This window comes from Aplidium turbinatum, chromosome 5 (assembly GCF_918807975.1).
Source record: "Aplidium turbinatum chromosome 5, kaAplTurb1.1, whole genome shotgun sequence".
In the NCBI taxonomy this organism is placed as follows: domain Eukaryota; kingdom Metazoa; phylum Chordata; class Ascidiacea; order Aplousobranchia; family Polyclinidae; genus Aplidium; species Aplidium turbinatum.
In genome coordinates this window covers 32,992,656-33,019,541 of record NC_137476.1, presented here as the reverse complement: position 1 = coordinate 33,019,541, position 26,886 = coordinate 32,992,656, and the positions used below count along the sequence as shown (strand labels likewise).

The 26,886-nt window shown below is 36.1% G+C and overlaps 2 protein-coding genes and 1 long non-coding RNA gene across 3 annotated transcripts in view; 2 read left to right on the top strand and 1 right to left on the bottom strand.

The window, feature by feature from the left end:
• Positions 1 to 208: 208 nt before the first annotated feature.
• The window catches only part of LOC145771158 (ficolin-1-like), a 51,974-nt gene continuing 25,296 nt past the window's right edge, over positions 209 to 26,886 (top strand). Inside the window, exons 1-3 of the mRNA XM_082582896.1 lie at positions 209 to 232; positions 1,761 to 1,857; positions 2,694 to 2,790. Of these exons, the coding sequence (XP_082439022.1) occupies positions 209 to 232; positions 1,761 to 1,857; positions 2,694 to 2,790 (218 nt within the window). The remainder of the gene's footprint in view (positions 233 to 1,760; positions 1,858 to 2,693; positions 2,791 to 26,886) is intronic.
• On the top strand, positions 12,634 to 14,096 carry LOC145770032 (uncharacterized). The gene is made up of 3 exons (XR_014289124.1): positions 12,634 to 12,773; positions 13,543 to 13,677; positions 13,943 to 14,096. It is a non-coding gene; the product is annotated as an uncharacterized LOC145770032 (long non-coding RNA).
• On the bottom strand, positions 16,962 to 21,902 carry LOC145770130 (microfibril-associated glycoprotein 4-like). Its single transcript, XM_082581716.1, has 7 exons — positions 21,722 to 21,902; positions 21,394 to 21,504; positions 20,929 to 21,068; positions 19,086 to 19,182; positions 18,903 to 18,999; positions 17,586 to 17,653; positions 16,962 to 17,209 (listed from the first exon to the last, which is right to left on the bottom strand). The coding sequence occupies exons 1-7, from the start codon at positions 21,900 to 21,902 to the stop codon at positions 16,962 to 16,964; spliced, it is 942 nt and encodes a 313-aa protein (XP_082437842.1).

Here is a 26,886-nt window from a genome sequence, read left to right as displayed (position 1 = left end):
AATTCCCTTCCCCTAAAGTGGCAAAGACCGTTTCAAACGCGCGTTGCCTGAAGTAAAAACATTTATTTTCTGCTCAGCCGCAAGCAAATTTTTTTGGAAAGAAGTTTGAATCGGTAATAGGCATTAAGGTGAAGTGAGAATTTTTTTTTTAAATCAAAAAAGCAAATGTCTTACAAGTGGGATTTCCAGCATAACCGGTTCTCAAGTTATGACATTTTTTGCCGATTCGAAGGTGACTTTTCGGGGCATTCAACATGACTTTTCGAGGCATTTAACTACCTGGGTACAGGTGGAGGTGGCAGATGACAAAAATCACTTTGAAAGTTGTTTTTAGGCCTAAACGCCACTTTTAAGACGTCTGGGTTTTTGAAAAAATAAACATTTTTTCATTCCACCTGAATTTTACTAAAATTGATTAATAAAAAATTTGGACCTCTCCGAACCAAAACTGGAAAAAAAGTTGAACTTTAAAAGATTGTTTGAAGTTTATCATGATAAAGTTGAAGACAATTTGCCAAACTCAATAAGAGGTTTTTTGTATTTTTTTTTTCTTTCATATGAGCAATAAATAGTCTTAAATGATTTAGACAAATAATTGCAATATTTTTAACAATTATAATTCTACGGCAGGAGCAAAAGCAGGATTTAAATTTTATTGTTTTCATTACTTTGATTTCAAAACAAACATGGACAAAGCAGTAATCTTAGTCATCGTGAGCATTTTTGCCATGTCATGGTCGATTGCGGACACCTCACGTGAAATGACTTGTTGTTCCCAAACTAGCTTATGCCAAAGGTCATGTTTTCTATTAATGCACTGATCTAATACCCATGTCCAACATAATGCGGTGATTGAAATTTCTTCTTTTTGGTATGACGTATACAAACAGTGTTGTGACGTGTTATGTCTAGATGTTATTTCAGTTGTCTTAGAGTGCCAACATAAAGAAGAAATAATGTGTTTGCAATTAGTCTTTTTGTTGTGCATTTTCTAATTGAATTGAATCACTTTTATGCTAGTCTTTCAAAACATGTTTATGATATGCTTTGTCGAAATTGTTTAGCTTCAATTTTCTCTCTGTTTCATGTTGTGATGTGCAGTTTTAGTCAAAATATCATTTGTCAAACAAAAGAAATTTCTAACTGTTTCTTCTTTATGTGTAGTTGAAATATTTTGTTCTAACGAAAGCGTAGTATTGCAACAAAAACGTTCGATTTATATCTTGGTTATGTTTGTGTGTTTCAGCAAATTAACGTTACATTCAAGTTTGTTAATTAATTTTCTACAGTATTTTTGAGCTCAAATTTCTAAAATTTGAAAAAATTAATTTTTATACCTTGGCTATTTTATTGTTCAATATTACAATTGAATATCAAAAATTCAATTTTAATATGACTTATATTATAAACATAAATCAACAGAGCCTACAAAATTCTTTTTATTTTGTCAATACTTAAATTTTGCATTTATATAAAGCCCAGATAGACAGGTCAAGATAAGCTGTTACATCTTGGCAAAACGTGTACATAATATATCTAATACCAATGAAATCGCCAAATTGTTTATTGATAAGCACTGCCTCTATATCCCGTTTTTGGAAATTCCACCAATGCAGCGGATTTATTCTATTTAGGCAAGCCCGAAAGTTTCCCAGTATTTTCAAATCTAGTTTTGTGGTGCTGAAGATATTCTTGTTGTTTGAGCAATTAAATAAAATATATAAACAATAGACAAGTGCTCACATCTCCACTATTTTCAGGTGTTTCAAAGAAGAAACTCAGGAGAAGTTGATTTTTATTTAGGTTGGTCTGAATATCAAGCTGGGTTTGGAAACAAAAGTGGAGAATTCTGGTTGGGTAGGCCTATGTCACATAAATATGACATAAGCATGAGTTACTTTTAAATTGTGATTCACCAGTTTACGTGTTAGGCCCTTCACACCATACCAAAACATTGTGGTGGCTTAAAGCAGCAATCATTTGGCATAAAAATAAAGTATTTCCACGTCACAACCTTTTAAAACCAGCGTTGATAAACAGATTCGTCATGCATCAATACCCTTGCAATATTTGGCTGCAAACTTGTTTTCTCGAAAATTCAAAAGCAACACAAGTGCCTACCTAGTGTAAAGTCTTAACAGCAACCTATTGGCCCGGCTATACTGTAGCTTGCTATGTGGCTTACCAGGACAACACAGGAAAATTACAATAGTTTAAAACCAAATCTGTAGTTAAAAAAAGCCTCGTAACCCCCTGTAGATGTTCCTATTATTCAATATCTTATCCACTGTTTTTTTGAATTGTACAAGTGTAAAAAAATTGTGGCATTTTTAAAAAAAACATCTTTTACAATTTTTATCGCAAGCAAAAAGTCTCGATCTTCACTGATTGATGTGTTTTTCGCTAATTGCAAAATGATCTCTGAAAATAAAAGTATTTGATTTTTATCACAGTGTTGGCGCGATTTTTTAAAAGAAGCGTTGTCTAAAAGGAAATTTAGATTTTTTTTAACCCAAATTGGTTTTCCCATGAACTCAACGACCTTTAGATTTCTTCCAAATTGACAGAATTTTATACTCGGCAACACTGCATGGATGAGACTTTGACGTCGATGCAGTGTAGCAGTATCTGCAGTTATAGTTTATGATTTATACATCGATTTGTCATGTATTTTGAGTGGTTGGTATTTTCAGGCTTAGAAAATCTCCATGCCATTACCAGTTCTGGTTCATATAAACTTCGCATTGATCTTGAAGACTGGGAAGGAAACACTGCATATGCTGAGTACAGGTGAGTATTTAACTTTTCATTACATGTTGTTTGTTCAATGTATAGCCTGGCTGTTTCAAATGAAGTCTTTATGCATTCTGTTTTGAAAATCTAATATGAGGTTTATCAAATAATTACAATCAAAACTATACAACCGCTAACAAATTTTATGCATCAAACAATTCAATTATATTTCGTTTTGGCGCCTACAAGTTAGTTAATAAGTTTTTGAACCGGCTGCTGGTTTACGTATTGTTTCTATACTCTACCATTTTAATGCAATGGAAATTTATCTTATGATACATATCATTTTTTCTTCATTAACTTATCTACCCCAACTACGGTTTATCCGACGTTAAATATTTTTCAGCACCATGACTGTAGGAGATGCCACATCCAATTATCCATTGAATATTGGAAATTATAGTGGAACAGCAGGTGGGTTAGTGACTGGCTGAACTAATGGTTTTGAACAGAAACAAGTTTTCGTTTGATAAAACTTGGATTGTATCTAAACTAAACCAAAATAACCACAAGAACCGTTTTTTGGCAAATCATTCATTTATCTTTGAACAATCGAATAAAATCACATTATCTATTCCATCTTAGGAAACGAAGGACGAACATCAACATCACATAGGGGGTGTAGATATTTTCATTAATTATGTGAGATTTTACTTCTACGTTGGAAAGTATACAAGCCTAGCTATTTTCATAAAATAAATTTGTAAAATTTAGATCTTGGCGCCACTTGTGTTTGAAACTTGGCGCCACTTATTTTTTGAAAAAACTGTGTTTTTCGATTTCAAATTGGTTTTGACTAAGATCTATTTCGCTTACTTATAATCAAATTATATGATAGCTTACGTATCTACACTAATCACGAACTGAGCATCTAGTTCATCAAAGGCCGCATCGGCTATGATACAAACATACATACTATCAAACGAACACTTGGCTACATGTAAAAAATAAACATTTTGGAAAGGAGCTTATTGTCCTAAACATCTGTCAATTTCATTAAGCTAATCAGTGGATTATTATCAATACTTTAAAGTAAACACATAACGATTGCGTGAATAATTAAGCAAAGTATATAAAACAAACCATCCATCCAACTTTCAAGCTCAATCTATTCCTAAAATTTGCAAGCTTAAAAGTTATTTGTCCATTTTTACGGCGGAACGCTCACAGAAAAACATTTTTGGTCACAAACCGGGTACTATTAATATTGTATACAATGCAGAAAATCAGTATTTACGAAAATAATGTTGAAAACGAAATTTAATCTCTCTCAATAATAATTAAAATATTTTCAAATAGGTTATAGCAGTTGAGCACTTTTGAACATGAACTGATTATTTACTGATAAGGCAAGTTGTTTGCGTAAGAAAATAGCATTGTGACGTAAATTACTCTCATGATTGAAGGTGATTCATTGACCTACCACAATAATCGACCATTCAGCACAAAAGACAATGATAATGACGCGTCGGTGAGCAATTGTGCTGTTGATCGTCGTGGAGCGTGGTGGTATGGCGAATGCTCTCTTTCAAACTTGAATGGAGAATACATCGATGGAGGGCATACGAGTGGTCTTAATCAAGGAATCATTTGGTATTCTTGGAAAGGAGACCGTTATTCGATGAAAAAAGCAGAAATGAAGATCCAACGGATTTGATTCAACTCAAAGAACAAATTTGGTAATCTCCGCAAATCTGCAAAACGAAAAAGAGTTTGAAATTTTCTTTAAGTGTTTTTTTTAATTCTGAACTTTGTGATCCATGTGGCCCCAAAAGCTTTTTGGTGGAATGCAAACTGCTTTAAAATCATCAATGACACCGTATCGCATGGTCATTGATATGTATATTATTGTAACATCATTAACAATCGACTTTGCATTACTATCACGCAACATCGCATTACCATCATGCAACGGTATATTTTCTACATCAAAATTGTGGAAACCTTGATCCACTAAAAGATCTACTTTCAAATAAAGTGTGGGTCATTCGGCCGTTTAAGCCGCGACAGTTTTGATTTTCGCTTCAAAAGCAATAACGTTTGTATTTTTATAAAGTTGATGAATGTGAATTCAATGCAGCTATTTTTCCTGCTGACTGCCAGTCCAAGGAGGTAGCTGAATTGGCTTACCTCCCTGGACTGAATGACTGGGAAGCTTGAGGTGGCTGCATGAACATTTGACGTGGTGAACATACGGCATCACAATATTTTCTGACAAAGTGTGCCCCCGGTCCATCCGGTTATAAGTAATTAACTGGACAGTGCGGCAAGTTGGCACACTCCTGTTTTAAACAACTCTCTATCAAATCAATAAACAATTTAAGTACATTATGAATTACGATATACTGAAAGCACGGTCTTTAGAGTTTGGAAAACTTTTAAGAAAGATAAGTAGGTTACACTCTATAACTATTGTGTAACGTTTAGAGAAAATTGATGTTTTAATAGAAAATCGTTGTTAATTTAAAGTGGACTGTATGTCACTGCATGAACACAACCGCATTCAAAGCCTTTTAAAAATTTCGTGACTCATTGATTTAAATACTGAGGAATAAATGGTTGTACATATTCGCTGAAATTTCTTTTTGTGTATATAAACAGTTGCATGCAATAAGGCAATTTTTTTGTTTTCCGATTTCGCAGTTAGCTGGTAGGTTTTACATAAAAAAGCATCGCAAGTACAAAAAAATAGGCCCAACAGGACTAGATAATAGTTTGTTGAGAGAGAGCAGTGGAAGTATCTTGATTGCTATCAAGGGCGTTTGATTGGGATGAACTGTTTAACCCTATTATTTATAACAGATGTATTAGTAGCTTCTTGCAGAAAATTAGATTTTGCTTTGCTTTTTAAAATATCAGTTAAAGTGTTATATCTGTTCACGAAATTATGGCCAAGTTATCTGTCTCCGTATTGTGACATGGATTGTCGCGCAATCGTGACGTCATCATTGCGATGCACTGTCACGCTTGAGCGACAATCTCTCGTCATTCTTTTTCTAATTTTCTAACTTGTGTTTTCCAAACGTGCTTCGTCTTCCTTTTACGATGTGTGAATCTAACGGACGGACGTAATTAAGAGTGTGAAGTGACTATTCCACATCACAATTGAACCCGTCTCTTGTTAACAATATACCATCAATCTTCACTCAACACATGTGGAACTTGAGTCGAAAGTTAGGAAGAAGACAGGTTGGGTAACAGTTAATGCATAGCTGTTACCAGAAAGAAAGAACATCTTCAATTGTGTTAAACGGGATGTCACTTCAATCGTGAGTCTGTAGTTACCGTACCCATCTTCAATTGTGTGGTTCTGGTCACTTCAATCGTGAAGCTACAAGAATTGTTTTTTGCTGGTGCTGTAAAACGCATATTGCTGGCCAACCGAAGCGGCCAAAGAACAGCAATCGAAAAAGCGAAACCAGATCTCCAGCTAGAGAAGTCACTAATTCTACTGTGGGGCAGTATAAGCACGGTTACTTTATACTGCCTGAAGCGGCTGGGGAACGGTCACCAGACCAACAATCCGTCGACGATCGAACTGTCCGATGAGAGCAAGAAACTGTGTTATTCCACCGACCACAAGACGAAGCGCGCGACGCCATTTTGAAACTGGATCACGTGGACAAAGAGTGCGACGCTTCTTGTAAGGGCAGTGGTGCGAGGACTATTTCCTGCCTCTGGTCAGTGTGTTACTTATTTGATTGTGTATGTTATCGAGCTTTTATAGCAAACTTGTGTAGCCTACTGCAATTTAGTAGTAAAAGTTAATTTGTTGATTACCGTAGGCTACATATTCCATTTAATAAGTTACTGAAATAACTATGAGTGCCGCTTCCCTTGAGGACTGTCTGTGGGTCTCGGGCGGGCTGGGGAGTGTACAGAAGCCGGTCCGTCGCTCTTTGGTGGGGCGGGGTGGATCTGTCGTGGAGAGTGGGGCCACCGTAGCGCGGCTTCCGGTGAGTGGACCAGTAGTACAATCACAACTGCCCTCAGAGGTCGGTAGAGAGGAGGTTCACCAGGAAGTGTTAGGGCTACAGAATGACAGGGAAGCCCGTCAACGAAGGCGTCAGCTACTTAGTGACATCAGTGCGGCCACGAGACAGCTTGGGGAACTAAGAAGCAGAGACGAAGTGATAGAATTTGAATCACAGCATGTCAAGGCTCTAGATTGGAGGGTTAGAGACTTTTGTGCCATTACGCAGAAAGAGGACTCCGAACCTCGAGTCGCCCCCGAGTTTGAAATGTTGGTGAGGAGATGTAAAGAACGATGGGAGGAGCTAACAGACTCGCCCCCAGTAAATTCAGCTTCCCTGCCAAACATAACCATTGGGGTCCCTCCTTCATCTGCAGGGAAAAGCAGAAGGTCTGCGCATATTTTAGCTCAGATTGATCTGGAAACTCAATTAGAACAGATTCAAATTGAGAACCGCTTAGATGAGGCGCGAGAGACAAGGAAATTGAAGGAGGCCCGAGAACAGGAAGCCCGAGAAGAGCGTAAGCTGGCCAGAGAGCTTAAGGAGGCCCGGGAACAGGAAGCCCGAGAAGAGCGTAAGCTGGCCAGAGAGCTTAGGGAGTTACAAGTACGTGCAAGCTTGCAGAAGCAGATGGCCATGTCGGAATGCTATACAGAGAAGACACATAGCTTGAGGAGTTATCGCACGCGGGATTCCAAGACGAGCGCCCAGGTGAAAGATGGTCCCCATCTCAAGGAAAGCGAGAAACCAAAAAAAGCCCCTCACTCAGTGTTGTCTAAATTCTGTGCCCATATGGAGGCTGCTAACAAAGCAGACAAGTTAATGGCCCCTAGCTTAAATGTACCTGTTTATGAGAGACCTATTAGACCTCCGCCAGGATTTACTGATACTACTAGGTATATCCCTAAGGGTAGTGCAGTCCATGACGGGTATTATGGCTTACCCCTGCATGAAAGTGACGTGATGGCAAGGAGAGAACAGCAACCGCCCCTAGCCTACGACGGAGCGTGCGAAAAGGCGTCAAGGAAGGACTATCTTGACATGGCCTCGCTCATAAAATATAACGGGTTTTCTATGCCCTTTATTGTTTTTAAAAACGAGATAAATGCTTTGTTAGAAAAATGCCCATATGAGGATATGAGACTGAGCTTGATTAGAGCAGCATGTATTAAAACTGCTGCTCAAGACATAAGCTTGGTGATCAGTAGCACCCCAGGTTACAACGAAGCAATGCGTGCTAATATGGCATTGGAGCGTTTGTCTTTAAGATTTTCTGTTCGCGGCGGTTTTAATTCTGAGGCTTGCGTTAAAAGTATCCGATTTGGGCCGCGTGTGTCAGGGGCTGACATTACTGGTTGGCGCAAGTTTCGGGCAGAATTACTAGATTGCCAAATATATGCGGCAGCATACAAGCGGTTGGACTACCTTGAAGGGAAATTTGTCTGTGATCTAGCTAAACGTTTGCCCGTTTATGCGCGTCAACGCTTCATTGATTTCTTAGGTGATAAATTTGGTTGTACGGCGGACCCTTCCTTTGATAGTTTGTTGCAGTTTGTTATTGCGGAAGAAAATGCGAAATCAACCGACTTTGGCGTTTGGTTAATGAGTGAGGACCATAAGTCGAGCAATAACCATTCTTTTGGTAAGTCGGAGAGTAAAAGGGACGCGGGTGCATTTCAAGTGAAACATACGGCGGCCAAGGTTGACGGCTATGGTAATATAAATTCCGCAACGTCAAAAACGAGTGTCTCGTTGTGTGAGTGTTGCCTTTCGTTTGGTGTGAATGTGGATCATGGTTTGGAGGTATGTCATCGTTTGCAGGGTATGACTGTGGCAAAGCGTGAAGAGTTTTTCTACAAACATTGGCTCTGTTATAATTGTGGAGGAAAGCATCGGGCTAGAGATTGTCGCTGTGCCATGAACTGTGATCAGTGTCAGGATGCTAACTATAAAACACCGAAGCATTTCGCTATGTTGCATGAATGGGTCGTTAATGATAGGCCAGCAAACAAACCAGTTCCAAAGAAGGTACGCGAGTCCGCTGTGGACAAAGTTGACAAGTCTGCGGTTAATAAAACTGGAGTTCAAGGTAGAGAAAAATCAGTCTCTTTGAGAAATGTGAAAGTGACACCTTGTAAAGTTTTAAACCGAACAGTTGCTGTGAAGGTCATAAACCCGGCAACTGGCTTAGAAAAGTTGGTGTACTGTCAGCTTGATTATGGATCCCAGATAACGCTGGTATCAAAATCATTGTGTGCAGAGTTGGGTTTACAGCCCTATGAAAACATTTCCTTTACCATGAAAACATTAAACGGTGAGACGAAAGTTGATGCTGGTTTGGTCAAATTTGTGGTAAAATCGTTGTCGACTGGTGAGAGTTTTAATATAGATAATGTTGTTTGTTCGACGCCATGGAGCGATGACATTGAAACCTTGCCCCATAAGCAAGAATTGAGTGGCTACAGACATTTTGATGACATTAGTGTGTTTGAATTAGAAAATCGTCAGACTGTGGACATTTTGATAGGCGATGACTGTCCATTCTTGTTAACTGTGCTTGAAGAGCGAGTTGGTAAAACGTTGTATGAGCCGCACGCGATCAATACACCGTTGGGATGGCTAGCCGGTGGAGGGCGGTCTCCTCTCTGTTCGGACAGTCGTGTCACAGTCAGGAAAGTGCAGGTTCGCGATGATCTTGAGAACGTGAACTGGTTAAAACGTAAAAATTTGACGCGCGACTGCATTGCGGATGAATTAAGGCAGGAGTTAAAAGAGGCCACGCTGGCAGATTCGCGGCGTAGCATGTCACTCGCTGATAAGTTTTGGGGTCACTGGACAGATTTCTACCTACCTAAGTTGCGGGGTCGAAGAAAATGGAGAGACATCTGTCGCAATTTAGAACCCGGAGACTTGGTCCTCGTATGGGATATGAACGACCGACCCAAACGAGGGGACTACCGAGTCGGCAGAGTGGTTGAAATTTTACCGCAGCATCGAAAGGGTAAAGAGTTTGTGAGAAGGGTGAGGGTGGCTGTGGTAACATGGGACACTAACACAAAGAAGTCGCACGTTGAAACCGTGCTTCGTGATATTTCTTGCGTTGCTCCGGTAGAGGGCGCGCGGGCACGCACTGCTGTGCTCGCTCCAGTTGGTTCGGGCCCCCCAGATGGACGTTAAGGGACGTCACTCATAGAAAATGTGTTCACTTTTTTTATTAATGTTTAATTGTTTATGACTTGTGTGATGTATGATGCTTATGTTGGCTGTTTACAAATTAAATAGATACAGTCTGGCTGGAACCGTATGTATTTATCAAGTACATATTGTCACTTTGAGTTACGCCAATATCGCTTACAGCAAATTTGCTTGTGATACCTGTGACTAAGCTGAGCATCTTATTCATTCTTTCACATTTAATTTAGTATCTTCATATGACAACTTTGTTTTGTATAACTTTAGGTGTATGGTGTGTTAGTACTGTAATGTCGTGTGAGCATGGTCCGTTTTAAATACCTTCAGACAGCAGTATGGGACTACAGGTTCATCTACATGACTATGTATGTTATTTATACGACAATATTATGCGGTATTGCTATTATGTTTAATGCGTGTTAGGTATGGCCAATGATGAGTAATTTCGTTTAGGCAAAAATAATCTTCTGGAAGATGGATATTGTAATATTCATCTTGGAGGCTGCTATGTTCACGAAATTATGGCCAAGTTATCTGTCTCCGTATTGTGACATGGATTGTCGCGCAATCGTGACGTCATCATTGCGATGCACTGTCACGCTTGAGCGACAATCTCTCGTCATTCTTTTTCTAATTTTCTAACTTGTGTTTTCCAAACGTGCTTCGTCTTCCTTTTACGATGTGTGAATCTAACGGACGGACGTAATTAAGAGTGTGAAGTGACTATTCCACATCACAATTGAACCCGTCTCTTGTTAACAATATACCATCAATCTTCACTCAACACATGTGGAACTTGAGTCGAAAGTTAGGAAGAAGACAGGTTGGGTAACAGTTAATGCATAGCTGTTACCAGAAAGAAAGAACAATATCCTAATACTGAGGATAAATGTTGCATTTATGCACAAGCATTTCAAACCACAGTTGGCCACTTTGTTTATTTGGTTTATCCACATACACTTATAATGTATCTGAACGTTCTGCCTTGAAAAACGTCTGGAAAGATGTTTGATTGAGACATTTCTGCGACTGCTATTACGTCTTTATTTAGCTCAAACAGATGATCCTGATGTAATCTTATCCCAACTTGATTTTGTAAAATTCAAAACAAAACCTTTTCTTAGGGATTTTATATTACGGGATACGAAGCCTCATTCGTTTTTTTCCTTATCCGAACACTAGAAGGGCTAGTTTCAGGATACTTCTTTTTAGTGATTAGCAGTAAGCTAGCGTGCACCGTGCAGCGTATCTGCAAGTGAGAAGTAACCAAAAGATTGTTGCTGTGGTACTTCAATTTGGAGAAGTTAAAGGAAATAAGTTGTTAACTATACAAATTTGTTAAAGTGCTTTTGAGAAGTACGTTAGCCCAAGGCAGGCTTATAGTTTGGTTGGCTTTGGACTTTGCTAAAACAAGTTATAATGTCTGCATTGAATCTATGGCCACCTTTTGCTTATGGACTGTAGCATTCACTAGTAAAGCCTAACACGTTAATTTGGTGTGGGATATATCATATAGGTATCAACTGTGGCAACAATTTGTTGGTGTGACTATTGCACTTCAAACCAGTTCACAGTTTAGCAGTGGAGACTATTTTCAAACTTTTCTTTAGTCTTATAGTCTGCTCTATATTTTAGTCAGTCAGTGACAGTAGTCAATTAGTTTATAATAATGATGACATTGAAGGTATGTTGGTATTTGTTAAACCTTAGATGCCATGTCATGTAGGTAATAAATATTATTAGATGTCATGTAATGTAGGTAATAAATATTATTCATTTGTTCAAATAATAATAATATTTATTTGCATCAGACAAAGCTGTCCATATCCAAAACAACGAAATAATAAACAAACTGCAAACATCGAACAACAACAACGAAAAACAACAAATAATACACAAACTGCAAATGCACAAAATCTCACTAAATATGCTATCAACTGTTACAAGTTTACAGACAATGGTACGGTAGTGTTACAAGTTAGAAGAACTGAAAGTATTCAGAACGATAAAAACAATCAGATGACATGGCAGCCATCAAAACTAAATAATAGAATACATAGAACTTTATACTGAAGACGGTAATTTGATTTACGATGGCAGTCGGACCTCATCAAGGAGGCAACAATAGAGTTAGACGATACTTCACATCTTCCAACAAAAGAAAAAACATATTTTCGAAGGAATGCATCAAATGTTATGATGTTGCACAAGACTTGATGTTCATTGTTCACGTACGCTATAATGTTAAGGCAAATTGTGTAAAATTCTAAATTCTATTGTGTAAAAATTGTAAAAGTGTCAAATTCTAAAATTGTGTAAAATTCTAAATAAAGCAGAAATCCTGTTATTGGCAGAATGAAAACTAAGTGGATTACCCATATACTTTTTAATTGTTTTATTTATGTAAAATCTGTCACTTGTCTCAAATAAAACAGTTTTTATACCAGAAAATGCTTCACACTTAAAACCTAGGCAAGGTATTGATGTCATAGGTAATTCTGTAGTTTTAACGTACTAATCATTCTTATACTTTTAGTACTATTTATGTATAACTATATAATGCATTTGACCATTAATTCATAAAATGGTTAACACTTGCTATGTACCCGGATGTACAACTGGATATAAATCAAGTAGCGAGGATAAAACTTCTCTGTTCAAATTTCCCAATGATGTTGAACTGAGGAAAAATGGGTGCGAGCAATACCATGAAAAAATTGGAAGTTGATTGATTGATTTTGATATTCCAACTTCTTGCTTTGAACACATTTTGGAACACTCATGCAAGCCATGTTTTTCTGACACATGCTCTCAGTAAGTCAAAAAGTATGTTTACAGTATTTTTTGTTAATCTAAGTAACTGAAGTTACTTTGTTTTATTTCGTTTTGTTAATCGTAAACTAAAATTTTGACTTGTGCAGATAAAATTGATTTATCACATATATATCTTGATACAGCTTCGGTAGAGAGTTTGTCTTGTTAAACCATAGGCATACGAAGCCGAGCAACGTTATCAAGTTTAGCATATTTAAAGATTATTATATTTACAAAAACACAAAACTACGCAACAATTAAATATCGAACGTTTTCGACATCACAAGATGTCCTCTTCAGGAATAACATACATACAACTTTATGTATGTTATTCCTGAAGTTGTATGTATGTTATTCCTGAAGAGGACATCTTGTGATGTCGAAAACGTTCGATATTTAATTGTTGCGTAGTTTTGTGTTTTTGTAAATATAATCATCTTTAAATATGCTAAACTTGATAACGTTGCTCGGCTTCGTATGCCTATGGTTCAATATATATCTTGGTTAAATACACAAACCGTTTTATCGCATGAGATTCTTGAATACTAAACCATAACACAATTGGATAATCGCATGTATCATAAAAAAATTGACAATTGGACTATGCAATTATCCGGTTTTGTCTATTTTATATTGTAATCTAATATGCTTGTTTGCAATATAAAGAAATATGCTTGCTTATCAATTTTGCATGACTGTCATTTACATTAACTTCAGTGTTCTTGAAAGTTGCAATGTATTAACTCTTAAACATATGGCACATTTTAAGACATTTTCCATGAATCAACTAGTCGAGGATTGGAATTTTATGCTGAGGATCACCCATCTTTTCTTGAAACCGCTCGATTTATCAAAATGGTGGAGAATTTGTGGAAAGTGATGTTTGTGAAACATCAGTTTAAAGGTTAGAGCAACTTCACATAAATATTATATAACATTTTGCTGCAAAGGCACACATGAAGAAGTATATTTGTTTATTCTTAATTATTTGTGGAGACTGAAGCTTTCTGGCATGTTACCTCCAAAATTTGTATGACTGATTACAAAGAAAAAATATACATATTAGAACACATTATCTTCATAAAGTACTGTCATTACCCAACGATTATGCTTATGCCGAAATTAGTTGAAGCTTCTTAGATAGATACTACATTTACTCAATGTTTCAGGTAATAAAATACAAGATGATGCTGTCTTTACTTCAACAAGAAGCTTTGCTAGCTGGAGCCAAATTGTCATCCTTAAATTTCCCAGCAATTACAGCAACAAAAGTTGCATTGTCAGTAACTTGGCTGGTTGATTTTTTTAGGATTGTGACATTAGATGACCTATCCACATCTGACATGAATGTGGCATACTATGTTGGTGGGTATATTGACAGAAGCATTTGTCCTCGTAGGAAATGTAATGTTTGCAAGGAACTTCTTGTTGCCGGTCAAGATGACACTTTAGTGGAAGAAAGCAATGAGTGTTGCAAGCTTCTTGCTTTAGCTGATCGTGGTGGTTTATGCAAGCCAACAGAACTATGTTTTATTGTAACCTCTCTTGCAGTGCACCATTATTATGCTGTGTTATTAGAGTGTTAGAGTGGAAAATTAAAAGGAATTTAAAAGGAGGACTGTTCACTATTGGAAATCAACGTAATATTTTTGTTTCCGCTCTCACGGAATGCGCAGTGTCTCAGTTTAATTACCTTCTTGTCATCGTATCTTTAAAGTGTGATTCTGGTCATGCAAGCTTTAAAATGATTGTAGAAACTGCTTTCAATTGTGTCGCAAAGAATGAACTTAACGTTTTGAAGACATTAAAAAAGATTTGGTTGCCAGTTCATCGCGAAAAATTCAAAAACTACCTTCAAAAAACTAACTGTAAGCAATCATTAAATATATATTGAGAAGAGGTTGCTTGGTTATAGAAGAACCATATTTATTATACATTGTGTAATTGTTTACTTATGTTATGTACATGACAATGTTTGATATGTGAATATTGTTTATAATGCTCTGGTATGTGAAATGTATGCAACATAGCTTTATATAGCCTGTAGCATACAATATGCATAGGCCTATGTCAGTTTATTAATAAATGTCATATAAGCGTTTTGATACATTTATTACTTTATTAGAACGTTGTTGCCATTCTTTAGTGACAATACATTCATATGTTCAAAATTGATGGTGCTGTTCGATGTGACTGCGTGTCTACTTAAATTGTGCAGTGACCCTTCTAGTGTTGGCGGATAAGCGGAGTTTCGCGTCCCGTAATATAAAGTCCCTACCTTTTCTTTATTGCTTTTCGTTTGTGCACAATTCCTAGAAAAGTTGCAGGTAAAAATACCAAAAAAAGTCACATAATAAAACTCTTGAACATAACTCAAAATAAGTGTAGTTTGTTTAAGAATCTGTTTGAAGCTATAAAAATTTCAAGTTGCTAAAATCTACCCTAGTTATTGATGTATAGGTCCGGATTAGGGCGGAGGCTGACGGAGTAACAGCCCCAAGTCCAAAACATAGACTCATAGATAAAAATTGCTAAGTGAAACTGACGTGATATCAGATTAATTAAGGGATGTGAGGATTTGTTAAGTCACTAAGACCCCGATCGAACGAAAATGGAAGAAACCATACTCGAGTTTCACCTTTGTTTGTGATCATCAGTGACGACGACGAGTGGTGGATATCCATGTGTCTTAAGCGGGAATCGAACTTCTAACTTGATAGGAATTGTAGACTTCACCGATCTGAGTGGAAATCTCACCTACGTGATATTAAACTACAAGAAAAATTGTGGGGCTGAGCCTCTACAAGTATGAAATTACCATCAGCTATCAAGGCTTTGTCAGTCCGAGGAAAAAGATTCAAAACCAACCAAATAGACGACAGTCTTAATAAAAAGAGCATAAAACCCCGTGTCGCTACAGATAAGGGTCAAGCATTTTCAGCGCTTCTTCAATGCACAGTATGCACAGTTGGTTTAGCAGGCCTAGTTGACAGTTGTTATCAACAACAGTACCGGCTGTGTAGTTAAATACAAAATCTTTTCAATAGTTTAATCCGGTGATTCTCATATTGCGCGTCGCTACGCCTTTGTGCATGGTTTCAAACTTCAAGGGGCGTCCAATATTATTAACTGATACTAAAGAAAAACTAAAAGAGTTGTGTTAAATGACATCACTTTGAAATAATTCGACGATTTAGATGCAGGGATAATATTTCCTTCTTTTCCTTAATAATAAAGCGCCAGATCAGCGACATCATGCACGATTATAGAATGTGTTGCATTTTGCAAATCATAGAAGTTTGTTGCTTTCTTGAACAATGATGTGGCTTTTTCTTGAGTATTTTGTTATAGAATATTCACCTTATAGCTGTTTCAAAAGAGGTAGAATTAAAAAAATTCAACATTCGATAACAAGCTACACTCAATAATAGCTACTCTCTAAAATTTCTCTGGTTAAAACAGCGCTCAAAATACTTTCTTTGTTGTCTAATTTATGCAAAGTAAGATTTTATGTCTTGGCTGTGATTGAAACGAAATATCGATTAGAATTGTATCTCAAACGAATATGTGAGTAGCAGTCTCGGAACTTCTAATAAGATCTGATCAATTTTATTATAGCTCAGGAAGCTTACACATCACATCTCTTCAATGTGCTTAGTTGTTGCAAAGTTACACTGGTTAATGCATGAGTTTCAAAAAGTTCATTTTTAATGCGTCACCAGACCAAATATATTTTCGAGTGCAACATAAGGAAAAAAAATTGAAAACCACTGGAATCGCTACCATGTTTTGCTCAAACAATAGTATTCTCAAGCAGATAGGAAAGCTTGTAACATGTACCAGTTTAGGCTAAATTAAATTTCACATAAAGAAATAAAGAAGTAGCCTATTATACTATTTCCTTTTGATTGTGCTAGGTACAAGCATGGTACGAGGAACAGAATTAATTATAGGGCTCCAACTACCATAGATCTAAAAATTTTAATATCATTGTAAGCCTATTTGTTGTTTTCGATGTCGGCACTATTGGTTAGCTACGCTACCTCTTCTTATAAAAATACATAACACGATGACTGGGAAGCTTGGCGATTGTCAAATATACAAAAGCGTGATTAGTTTGTAGTTTTGCCAAGAACAAGATAAAATTGTTGCATTGTATCCCAGAAAGTTTTAACTTCAATTGTTGCATCACATCCGTTGAAGTTTCATTTTTGTCGTCTTCATTGAATATCTCTTTCCTTTCCATTCATACCAAAACAGTCCTCTCCAAGCAGTTGCTCTCCCGCCATTGACATATTGACCATTTAGATTAGAATTAGAACAATCTCTATACCACCATGCTCCAAGAAAATCCGTAGCACAATTTCTTCTATGTACGTCATGATCATTATCTTTTGTTGTAAATGCTTGGTTATTGAGAGCAGTAAACGCATCACCTTAAGTGAAAATGTTAATAATATTAATCATAGGTGTTGGAAATGAATTGATAAAAATGAAGTTGTTTGTCATAAAAAAGTTTCTGGATATTGTCAGTTGTTTGCAATAATTGGTGGGTAGCCTGTTTTTAACAAGTGAAAACGCTTGAAACGCTAACGTGAAGTAAGTTTTCGTACCAATAAGCCTTTTTTTACTTCGACAACACCTCATTGACCTGATCTATTTTCACTTTGCCAAAAATCAAACAATTCACTGCTGTAGCCATGAAGACTAATATTTCCATGACAACAGATTGATTCACAACCTGGTGCTCTGCCATTGAAATGTTTCAACTACCTTTTAAATCAGTAGTCAACACTGGGTCAAACATCTCACCTGCTGTTCCATTGTAATTACCGATATTCAGCCTGTAGTTAGTGGTAGCGTCTCCAACGTTTATGAAGCTGAACAAATGTAAAAACTCTCATGGTCAAGCATACCAACAGAATACGTGAAGAGTAGAATATTGCTTTGCTTGAATTCAGGGGCGGCTCGTTCTAATAAGCTGCAAAGGCTGAAGCCTGCCCTTGCAAATTATTGGTAATTGGGGTTAAATTTTCAGGTCAACAAAAAAAAAATATATCAAAATCCTAAACATTCTGTTTATAGTTTTGCATTATCTTTTCAACATGTTTTGGCGACACCGCTTCAAGACGTTTTTTCTTTGTCTTGAACTGTTGAGAAATGCTTTGTTTCAGCTTTCATGACTTTACAACAGGAATTGTTATCTTTCCTTCACTCTCACTCTCTCGCAAATTTGAAGTTAGATTTAGGCTGCATGCGTGGGCACCTACAGCAAAGTTGTTGTAAATAAGAGAAAAAGTTTATGTCAAACAGTAGGCTACCAAAATATCTTTGTAATGAAGTGTTCGGCTTCCACAGCCAATAAACAAAGATTATTAAAATGGCTTAAGTATATTTTAAGTTTATTTATTGAAAATGAGATGATTCAGCTAAAATAAAAGATTTTAATGAAAAAGTCATTAAACGCTTTAATTGAAGCAAGAACCGAAACATGGGCTTTATATTAAATTAAATGCTATTACAAGCAAGACATTTTTGTTCCAAGTTGTTTATTTTAATTAAGCGCGGTTTCACAAAACGAAAACGAGTATTTGTTTTAATTTTTTATTTTTCTAGGAAGTACAAAAGCGCAGCAGCAATATTGGTTCTTATGCGACTTAATTATACACAAGAATTCGATGAATTGCCTTAGCGGCAGCTTAAAATAGCTTGGTTAAATTTGGGTTAGGAGTTGAGAATTAAATCAATGTCTTTTGTCCCGGCGTAGCCTTGTATACCATCATGATAACAGTGCGCAATCCAGTGACCAATGATGCTAATCCTTAGTAGTAGGTTTTGAAACTGTTTCATTGAAAGATTTTTGCAGCTTATCCAATAAAAATAGCCACGACCTGCCACTGCTAAAATTTCACGATCAGTAAACATCATTGCAGTATGATAAACTAAGTTATATGATAGATGGAACTCCTTCACCTTTAACAGATTAGCAAAACCTCAACAAGCTTAGAAACTCGCACAATTATATACAAGCCCCAGTCGAAAACATAAAGTAGTAATGGTTGTGACATGTGGACCAAATGTAACAGAGGTTTGCTATATCAGAGAATTGAGAAAAAATCAAATACTCACCTATACTCAGCATAAGCAGTGTTGCCTTCCCAGTCTTCAAGATCAATGCGAAGTTTATATGAACCAGAACTAGTGATGGCATGAAGATTATCCAACCCTAAAGCGTATAAATATAAAAAAATGAAATATGCGTTTGTGTATTTTGCAGACTAGCCTGTATTTCATTATTGTTGTGTAACCTACCAAGCCAGAATTCACCACTTTTGTTTCCAAACCCAGCTTGATATTCAGACCAACCCAAATAAAAATCAACTTCTCCTGAGTTTCTTCTTTGAAATACCTGAAACCGTTGAAATTAAAAGTAAAAATATTGAAAATATCTGAATGGCGATATTTATGTTGAAGTTATTCACATATATACAATATTATAGGCTACATGATGTTTTAGATCTGTTGTATTGTAGTAACTTTGAAGTTTATTCAAATTATGTTAGCTGGCTGAGCAGATATGATTCTGCGGTTTTTATCATCGTCCTTGTGCTTTGTTGCAATTTAGAATTTCTGAGGATAGCTGGTCACTACGCAGGCTCAACAATACTTTTATTTTCACCAAGTCCAGCAGAGCAAAGATGTTAAGATATTGGTTTTATTATTAATTCCTTAGTCATGACATTAGTACTTTGGTTAGCATTGTCACTAGAGCTTTCAGAATAGAAAAAAATGGAGTAGGCAATGTAACGTATTAGAGAATAACTGCACGCCCAGTCAAGCCTGTGCTAGAGAGCAACCCAATTATGGATCCAAAGATGCCTGGAAATTCTAAAGTAAATGTAAGACAAAGTCCAAGTCCAAATTGTCATGTTACATATCGCGATTTCGAGTATTTCACTCTCTTCGGTGCATCTTTACAATCAGCATAACAAAATTTACAGCACTTCAGTTAATACAGTAATGCAGTTTAGAAATAAAATGCTTCTGCAGTTGCTAATAGATACAAATACATTTAGTCTCCGACTTGAGAAGAACTTTTAGAATAGCTGAGTTTTATATTCAAGAATTAAAAACTAATACCAATTATGTTTTGTGTACAGAACTTTTTTTTTCTGCTTTCTTGCGTATTGCTACAAGATAATTTAAGACAATTTATATCAGTACATCGTGGAGTATATGTAAAAATATTCTGTGTTAATGAACAGACAGTGCAAATATCGCCACCACGATAAGCCGTAACGAACAAAACTAAATATAATGACGTTTATTCGGCTGTGAAAAGTGAACGAGAATTTGAAAGTAAACTACTCCAAACTCAAAACTTCGACAACGTAATGCTGTGTAGCTACTAAGCAATTAATTCAAAATATTAGATATCTTTAATTGGTAATGAAGATGAGAAAAAAGAAAGCTTGAAAAAAGATGAAGAGACTGCATCCGAGAGAATATGGAAATTGTGGGATTGAAGGAAGATGTGAACAATAGAGCATAGTGGATATAAAAATCTACAAACCAAGACGATATGTTTTCTTCAAGCAATACACTGATATTGTTATTATACACTGAACTTGGTCTAGGAACATCTATAAAGTTTGTCGCTAAATATTATGTCCCAGCTTTAACGTATGTGCATTGGGCATCTTGCAAAAACTAGATTGAGAGCCCAGAGACATTGTAAATCATTTGCTTTTCTCCACTTGTTATCACTAACTCATATGAAAAATTTATTTATTTTCATACACATTACACAGAAAGCACACTAACCATTTTTATACTATATATCAGCCTTTCGTAACGTTTTCTGACTGTACCTGGACAGTCTATAGGCACCTAACCTTTAATGATGTTAATAATTATTGTAGTTGATATGCAACTACAATAATAGACCACCTGTTGCTTTTATGAAGTGGACTTATAGTGGAAATGTGGCTATGCTGCCACGGTTTTGTCACTCCTCAGCACCTTTTCATCACCTTCTCAGTCGATTCCAGCACCATTAGAGCTGCCACTACTCCCAGTTGAAAAATACTGCTATAGCAATACCAGTAATCTACCTACATTAAAGTGCAAACAACCCTTCCAGGAATTAACTCACCAACCATTTTTTTTCATCCGACTCTAAATCACAGTACACTTCGATGAATTGTGTCTTAACGAAGATTGTGTAGATCCCATTTGTAACATGTCCTTGCTTTGCAACATCATTGCAGTCGTTTTGCTGAAGTGGATTCTTTTCTAGAGTAAGATGAATAGAATAAAGTAATAAACAATTAAAAATTTTCAAAAAGGAAAAAGCTAGTGAGTCTTTGTTAGTTATTCTTTCAGTACATGACCAGAACAAAAGCGTTTCAAGCGTTTGAAAATTGTTTGAAACAGCTAGTTCAAATACAAGCAGCACTTCTTTGTTGATGAATGATTGTCTAAATAGAATGTATACTATACTGTTTAGTTTGTGTATTTTTTAAACTGAAGTCGCTTAGTTGGTATAAATTTATGATCGTAGAATTCGCTTAAAAAGTGTTAATGCAAAATTTATTATACAGTAACTATTAATTCAAACTTTCAAAAATTGTCATTCTGTTTTCCAGTTCAAGCAATTTCTTCTGCAGCCTCTCTACTTTAACACTGGTGTCATCAGCTTGTCCCTTTTCACCTTTCATACCTTGATCACCTATGTCAAAACAATCGTTTCATTGTCTCATCAATAACGCATCCTTAAAATTACGGTATAATATACCTACCATAAAACAACGTTGAATTTACAAAACAATTGTAATTTATTGATCGTATTTAAAAAGCAAAAACTTGTTATAGGTCGCAATTCTTAGTCGTTATAAATCATAAAACGACGTGTTTTGCCTAAACGAAAGAAATAACATGAAACATACCTTTCGAACCCTTTAAACCCATTGGACCCCTCTTGCCTGGGGGTCCGGATAATCCCCTTTCCGCATTGGAGCTATCATCTGGTTTAACTCCACAGGAACATGTAACTTCAGGCGTGGCCTCGACAACTTGCCAACAAATAACCAAAACAACTACGACCAAGAACACTTTTATTATCTTCATCTTTTTTGGAGATGCAGTAGAAATATTAGAAACGACGTACAGTTCAATAAAACAGCTTTTCATACTAATCAACAAGAATAGTAATAACAGTTTACTTCACATATGTTAATACAAACGGCCTGTTTTAACCTAATGCTGCGGGTTCACTGTGGTTGTAACCAGGGCTATGGAGTCGGGTAAAAATTATACGACTCCAACTCCTCTGTTTATAACCGGCCGACTCTGACTTCAGTGTTGCCAGATTCCAGAGGATTGACAGTTTTTTATAAATATATATTCTTTTTTACTTTTTAAAAAATTAATTTCATTAAATTTATAACCAAAGTTTGAAACGGCTACTTTCAGAAAACTAACAAGTACCAACACTTTTATTTTTGGGTAAAGGTTTGAAGCACAAAACAGAAAACAAGAAACAATGTCTTGAAAAAAATTATTTCAAACCGTTTTTTTAACGCATCCGGATACGCAAAATCTCACCGTCTTCAAACACGCCAAAATTTCACCGACTCCACGACTCCGACTCCGACTTCACATCCCTGGTAGTAATAAGTTTCAGGCTAATGCAGATCGTTTGTATCTACATTTGTGAAGTAAACAAGGATCATGCTACTAAAAACGAAGCTCAATCGTTTGCGTCATAATTTTTTTGCTTTGCGCATAACAGGAAGGAAATATTTGACACGAACTGGATTGTACCAATGATTGTAATTGTAATCTATTTATTATGTTTTTGATCTCTTTAGTGTTTTGGTCTGAATAGTTTTCCCTTGAGCCGTTTTTTATCATGTTAAAAATACACCCACAATTACTTTTGTTACAAAAAGCTATATTGATATTTGTATTACTTAAAAACATTTCTCAGAAGCTGTATGCGTTTTTGAAATGATAATAGGAAGGTTTCATAGCTGATAGAAATTTCTATTTTTGCAGCTTAGATTTTTTTCACACAACCTATTGTTTCTCTCTATATCTTTTCACTTCTTGTATAAACCTAACTAATATCCTACATCTACACCAAAGCATCTTTTGTGAACTCGTTTTGGAAAGATCTGAAAATTAAATAAAAAAAGATCAATGAGCAATGTGACATAAATATTTCATTATTATTTTTTTATTTATTATTATTATTTTATTTTGTTATCTAGACATTGGTTTCTTTTGCAGAGATGCCACAAAAACAATTCCGCTTTTTCTGCAGATGTTTTTCACGCTCACAACATCTTCTGTCGAGATTTTCCTGATTTTAGTTATATCTAACAACAAAGCTAAACTGCAATGTGTATGGCTTGAAAAACAATGCTGAACATATCACGATCATAATGTATTTCTGCCAATTTATGCAAGCACGTTTCTTGGGAGATGTAATTTAATATGCTTCTACAGAATATGTTTGCATGCGAAAGTGATTGCTAGCTTGACAGTTTTACAATGTAAGCTGGAATAATTTTAATAGTTTAGTTTTTTCGTACAAAATCTCTGTACGATGCTAAAAGAGCTTACAAGGCATTATCCGAATTGGAAAAGGCTCTCTATTCTCAAATACTCCAGCTGATTAAGATCCTCTTAGTTTGCCCGGTAAGCTCTTCTGCTTGTGAGAGGTCGTTTTCCAATCTTCGTAGATTGAAAACCTGGCTGAGAAATACTTTCGGACAGGAAAGGTTGAATGCTAGCATTTTTTGCAACATTTGCCAAAATATTCTTAATAACATAAGCATAGGCTAAGTGACAGTGCTAATGACTCTAATGAGTTTTCAATTCGCACTACCGTAAGACGCAATATGGTCGGTTGCAACAAGTTCTTATGATGTGTTGCAAAGTTATTATTTTTGTCATAAATTTGCTGATGTTCTTTTGTATCTTCGATTGTTTTCAGTCTCCTGACTAGTGACCTTGTCCTATAGTGCACCAAGTGTACGGTAGTGATTCAAGTAAAGGAGAGGACAAGAAGAAAAGTATAACTTTTTTGTTTGGAAAAACTAAGTATTTATTGAAAAGTCTTAGGTTCGAATCCCGCTGGAGGTATCAATTTTTCTTTGCTCGTTTCTTCATCTTGCAGCAGTCATTCACAAGAGCACTGGTAGCACTTTTATCTCCATGATTTCTTAATTGTATAATATGCTGTTAGCAGCTAATTTGCCGAGGTCCGGTGATTGTTTAATAAACTTAAGTTAATACTGGTACCACTAAAATTGCGTGCGCGGACATTTTGCCGAAAGGACTAAGTAGTGAAATCTGTTTGTGAATGATATTTATGTGTTATTAGGTTATGATAATACATAAGTTATAAAAAATACATTTGTATAATTTCGTATTTTGTCCAATCGGCATTTTGTCCATTCGGTAAAATGTCCATTCGGCAAAATGTCTGGGTACCTAAAATTGTGTATAAAAATATGCATCCCCCAATGTTCAAAATCGTCTAAAATTTGATAAAATGTTGATTTATCCTCCCAATTCTCAACTAACTTTGGCACCACTGCTAGGCATGGTAACGTACATCGGATAAAACCTTTTGTGATCTGCCCCGCTTTCCTTGTTGAGGTGGCTTTCGATGTTGTGACAAATATATTCTGGCAATATAGCCTATGTTTGAAAAGAAAGCAAATCCATTGAATTGCCTCTATTGCAAGTTTCTTGCAGTTGCCATGCATTGTTGACAGAAATATCGAGCATGTATGAAATCAAGCACGAATAACATTTTTTACCTCTCATTGCGATGCGATAGTTCGAAATGTTCTTGTCCATTCTATCAACGTTCCCTCCCCATATGTTCGTTATAGAGCTTGATCAATCAAGGTTGTTCAATTTGCAAACGCTTCTTTTCAGAGGATGAATATCGAGAGGCTTTAGAAGTTGAGTAAACTCTAACCGTATTCGAGCATAAATTTACCACACTGTTGTCATTCCATTTGCAAAACAGCACGCCGTTGTCGGTATCGGTTCTAAAATCGCACTTGTCTCTTCCTTGTTTTTTCAGAGCATCTTTAGCGATCAGCGGACATTTTTCGGTGCTGTTTTCACAAATTTTAGCTGTTGCTTTTACTAATTTTATCCTCCAGCGTCGTAGCCAATTTCACATTACTGAAAAAGTTGTAGCACAAGTGGAAAAACTTTCTGCCGCAGCTGGCGAGGACATCAGCAAAATTGTTGACAAGGTTTCCTCCAACGTTAAACTACTTCGTACTTACCAGACCCTTACTTACTTCGCTTACGTCACGATGCGCTTGTAAAAACGCCAAGAGAAAACTAAAAATTTATCAAAAAATTTCAGTAAATTACAATGTTATTGTTCTATAAATAAACACAACTACTTTGTTATACAGCGTAGAAGTCGTAGGGAATCGCTGTTTGATACCGCTTGATGCGTGGGAATTGATTGCCGCTTTTTCTAACACGTGTGCCTAGCGACCTGTATATAGGACACCCATCTTTTGAACCAATTTTCTCCCAAACTTTATTGCCAATTAAATTTAAACATTTGCTGTAAAGTATGTTGGTACATAACGAATAAAGACAATGACAAATATTTTTGGAAACTTATTTGCCCATGCGGATTTATTATCATAATTCGACATGCACCTTCAAAATTTCAGACTTAGCAAAATTGGGAAAATTGAAAATGATGTCAAGCCTCAACCAAAAAAGCAATTTTTGAAAAAAGTGGTGATTTATGCTGCAAAAATACTCATAAATGTATTTTGACTTCGTCTAAATCTAAAAACTGAACCTGCAAAGAAAAATTTTAATTTGAGTAGGTGTCCTACATATAGGACGCTAGGCATAAATGGGTTTCCGACTAAGATCATGGAAGTCCGAAGAATCAAGCGTAATAATCTGTCTTTCAACAGGCACTTATTTGCCTGTGGCTCGTCTTTCCTTGTTGTCTCATGCTTGTATTTTACACCTCCTGTGATCTGTTTCCCGCCGTTATATTTACTCGTAATCATTCTTGTATGACTTGTTGAGTTTGTGCATTTCAGTCCGAAGTGTTTATGTTATATTTCTTTGTGTAATAAATATTTTGGTTGGTTTGGTTTTGAATCTTTATCCTCGAACTTTTGGCAGAGTGAAGTTTTGCGATTATTGAAGTGTTGTTGCCCAGGAATTATTCCATTCATTAGGCGACGTGGAATGGAGAGCAATCGTGAAATGCGTTGCTCAAGCGCATACCCTGAGAGTCGAACCCGCGCAGCGTGTTCTTGAGCCGGGCGATTAACCACTGAGCTAACGGGCGGACGTTAGCTCAGTGTTAAACCCGTTGAAGTTACTTTGTTTTGTCTGTCTATGGTTAAACAAAGCGAACTCTCTACAAAAGCTTTATCATGATAAAACTTGCATACCAAGTTATCTTGCGTGACTTCTTCTTGCTAGAAAGCTCTGAAGGAACTATAAAAGACCGAATATATGCGAATTGAATATTTTATTACTTTTCTTGGCTACATATTGGTTACTTTTGCAGAGATTGCACAAAAAACAATTTAAATCTTATAAGCATATTTTTTTTCGCTCACCAGTTCTCTGTCTAAATTTTCCTGATTTTATGTACTGTATGTCTAACAACAAAGCTAAATTGCAATGTATATGATTTGAACTAAAATACTGAACATATCACGATCATAATGTATTTCTGACAATTTATGCAAGCACGTGTCTTGGGAGATATTATTTAATATGCTTATTCTGAATATGTTTACATGCGAAAGTGATTACTGGTTTGACAGTTTTACAATGTCAGTTTGAACAGTTTAAAATGGTTTAATTTTGCGATGATTGTTGGAGCAAGGGCCTTTGATCACAGAGCATGCAAAGGAGGCACTCCAAGAAAGAGTATCTAATATCAAAGTTGCATAATTGCTAGGGCAAGTTTTTATTGCATTTAAATTGTGAGAAATTTGCACTTAATTTTAACAAAAGTCGCACTAACAATTTGCATTTATGCACAAGTATTTTAAAATTATTAGGGTATGAGATACTCGAAATGTTC

Bases quoted from the DNA above. Each gene is read 5' to 3' on its own strand.
- LOC145770130 (XM_082581716.1), bottom strand. From the start codon at position 21,902: ATGAAGATAATAAAAGTGTTCTTGGTCGTAGTTGTTTTGGTTATTTGT. The intron at 21,505-21,721 runs GTATGTTTCATG...GTTTTGACATAG, and splicing joins GGGTTTAAAGGGTTCGAAAG to GTGATCAAGGTATGAAAGGT. The intron at 19,000-19,085 runs GTAGGTTACACA...TATACGCTTTAG, and splicing joins AAGTGGTGAATTCTGGCTTG to GGTTGGATAATCTTCATGCC.